This window comes from Lethenteron reissneri, unplaced genomic scaffold (assembly GCF_015708825.2).
Source record: "Lethenteron reissneri isolate LAM-NWPU_2019-01 unplaced genomic scaffold, ASM1570882v1 scaffold_1293, whole genome shotgun sequence".
NCBI lineage: Eukaryota > Metazoa > Chordata > Hyperoartia > Petromyzontiformes > Petromyzontidae > Lethenteron > Lethenteron reissneri.
In genome coordinates this window covers 300,477-302,976 of record NW_026890996.1, presented here as the reverse complement: position 1 = coordinate 302,976, position 2,500 = coordinate 300,477, and the positions used below count along the sequence as shown (strand labels likewise).

At 52.6% G+C, this 2,500-nt stretch overlaps 1 protein-coding gene across 1 annotated transcript in view; it reads left to right on the top strand.

Moving 5' to 3' along the window:
* Window positions 1–1,885: 1,885 nt before the first annotated feature.
* Window positions 1,886–2,500, top strand: part of LOC133361917 (anti-apoptotic protein NR13-like) — a 3,851-nt gene continuing 3,236 nt past the window's right edge. Inside the window, exon 1 of the mRNA XM_061580891.1 lies at window positions 1,886–2,473. Within this exon, the coding sequence (XP_061436875.1) occupies window positions 2,000–2,473 (474 nt within the window). The 5' untranslated portion in view covers window positions 1,886–1,999. The remainder of the gene's footprint in view (window positions 2,474–2,500) is intronic.

Sequence of the window (2,500 nt, the reverse complement as noted above, 5' to 3'; positions counted from 1 at the left end):
CACAACAGAGACCCACAGACTCACCACACAGAGACCCACAGACTCACCACACAGAGACCCACAGACTCACCACACAGAGACCCACAGACTCACCACACAGAGACCCATAGACTCACCACACAGAGACCCACAGACTCACCACACAGAGACCCACAGACTCACCACACAGAGACCCACAGACTCACCACACTGACCCATACAGGTGTAATAAGTGTCTCCGACACGCTAAGAACTCAAGTCGTTTATTAATAAACCTTTGGCACAGCTGGTTGTCTCTTGTGTCTCTCTCTCACTGCGGAGTGATGATGATCGCTGCCCCACACCAGGGACTACTTTTAGGCCGAGTTGACCTTGGGGAGGCCCACGACCGGTTCAGATAATCGTCAACTGTTTTTGGCCGTAAAATAAAAAATGAAAATAAAAAATAATATAAATAATATAAATAAAATAATAAATCACGACGTTTCGAAGGCAACACAAGCTGCCTTCGTCAGGTGTAAAAAGGCAGCAAAGTAACTGTACGTCGTGATTAATAATGTTATTTATTAATAATAATTTAATATATTTATTATTATTTTTCTCTACAGTAGTCTATGGGTTCTTTCGGTTAAGTCACGTCTAAAGATAAAATAAGCAATAAAATAATTTAGTATTTAATAAATTAAATAATTTATTAATTTATCTTCAGACGTGACTTAACCGAAAGATAAAATAATGAAATAAATTTTTTAACAATTATTTATTATTTTACCTTTAGGCGTGACTTAACCGAAAGATTAAGTAATAAAATAAATATTGTATTATTTTATTAATTTAAACATTTATTATTTTATCTTTAGACGTGACTTAACCGAAAGATAAAATAATAAAATTAATAAATCATTATTTTATAAATTAAATAACATTATTTTATCTTTAGACGTGACTTGACCGAAAGAACCAAAGAATAATTCCTGCAGTCACGAAAGCTCCAAAATTAAGATTAGTCTATGGGTCTCTGTGACCCCCCCCCCGTGCGGATCGTGAATCGAGGTCAGAATTGACCGACGGCTTGCAATCGAAGTCGATTCTAACGTTATCGCATGGAGGAATCGATTGCTCTCGATCCACGGATCGATCCGACGCCATCACCGAGAACCAAATCGCAATGGAGGGAGACGCCATCAGCTCCCAGCGAGTCGCGAAGTTGCCACCACCACCTCCTCCACCACCTCCTCCACCTCCACCACCTCCTCCACCTCCACCACCTCCTCCACCTCAATTGCCTCGCGACATCAACGACCCTCCCACAGCAGCAGCGGCAGCGGAATCAGCAACAACGAAGTCAACACCCGCCACTGAGGCCTACACCGCCATGCAGCCTGCGGCCTCTGCCCAAGCCGCGTCGCATTCTGCGGGGGAGATTCAGGCGAGGGTCGGTGGCGGCGAGGAGGAGGAGGAGGAAGATGATGAAGCGATGGAGCTGCTGACCGTCATGACCGTCGATCTAATCACCGGCTACGTAGCTCACCTGACGCAACAGCCGGAGCAGCGGCGGCAGCTCCACAAGCAGGAGCAGCAGCAGCAGGAGCAGCAGCCTGTGCATCAGCGACTGCAGCAGCAGCAGCAGCGGCAGCTTCAGGAGGTGCAGGAGCAGCTCCCGGAGTTGCAGCGACATCTCGAGCTGGCGCAGCAGCAGCAGCGGCAGCGGGCGGAGACGCTCTGGCAGCAGCAGCTCCAGCACATGCAGCAGGTGCAGGAGCAGCTCCAGCAGGTGCAGCGGCAACAGGAGCTGGCGCAGCAGGTGCAGGAGCAGCTCCAGAAGGTGCAGCGGCAACAGGAGCTTGTGCAACAGCTGCAGCAGCAACAGAAGCTTGTGCAGCAGCTGCAGCAGCAGGAGCTTGTGCAGCAGCAGGAGCAGCAGCAGCAGGAGCAGCTGCAGCAGGTGCTGCAGCTGCTACAGGAAGTGCAGGAGCAGCAGGAGCAGCAGCTGACGCATCGGTTCGAGCAGCTGCAGCTAATGCAACAGGAGCATCTGGAGCAGTCGCAGCAGTTCGAGGACCTTCAGGAGCTGCGGCGGCAAGTGCGTCAACTCCAGCGGCAGGTGCGGGAGGCCGGGGCGCAGCTGCAGACCTCCCAGCGGCTGCTGCGGCTGCGTGCGGAGCGGCTGCAGGAGGCGTTCGACACCCGAGGGGACGTGTTGCTGGCGGAGTTCGAAGCCTCCATCCCGGACTTTGTGAGCGGCGCGGAGCGGCTGGCGAAGCGAGTGGAGCCGCGCCGGCTGGTCATGACCATGGCCTGGAAGGTTTTCAACGGAGCGCCCCTGAGCTGGGACGGCGTCCTGTCCGCGGTGGTGTACTGCGCGCTGCTCGTCAAGAGTCTCGGGGCCTGCGGGCGGCTGGGAGACTCGGAGAAGACGCGGCCCCTGACGGACCTGGTGGCCGCTGTGCTGCTGGCCGAACGCAGGAGCTGGCTCGTGGAACACGGAGGCTGGGTGAGGGTTACACACCAACACCACCAA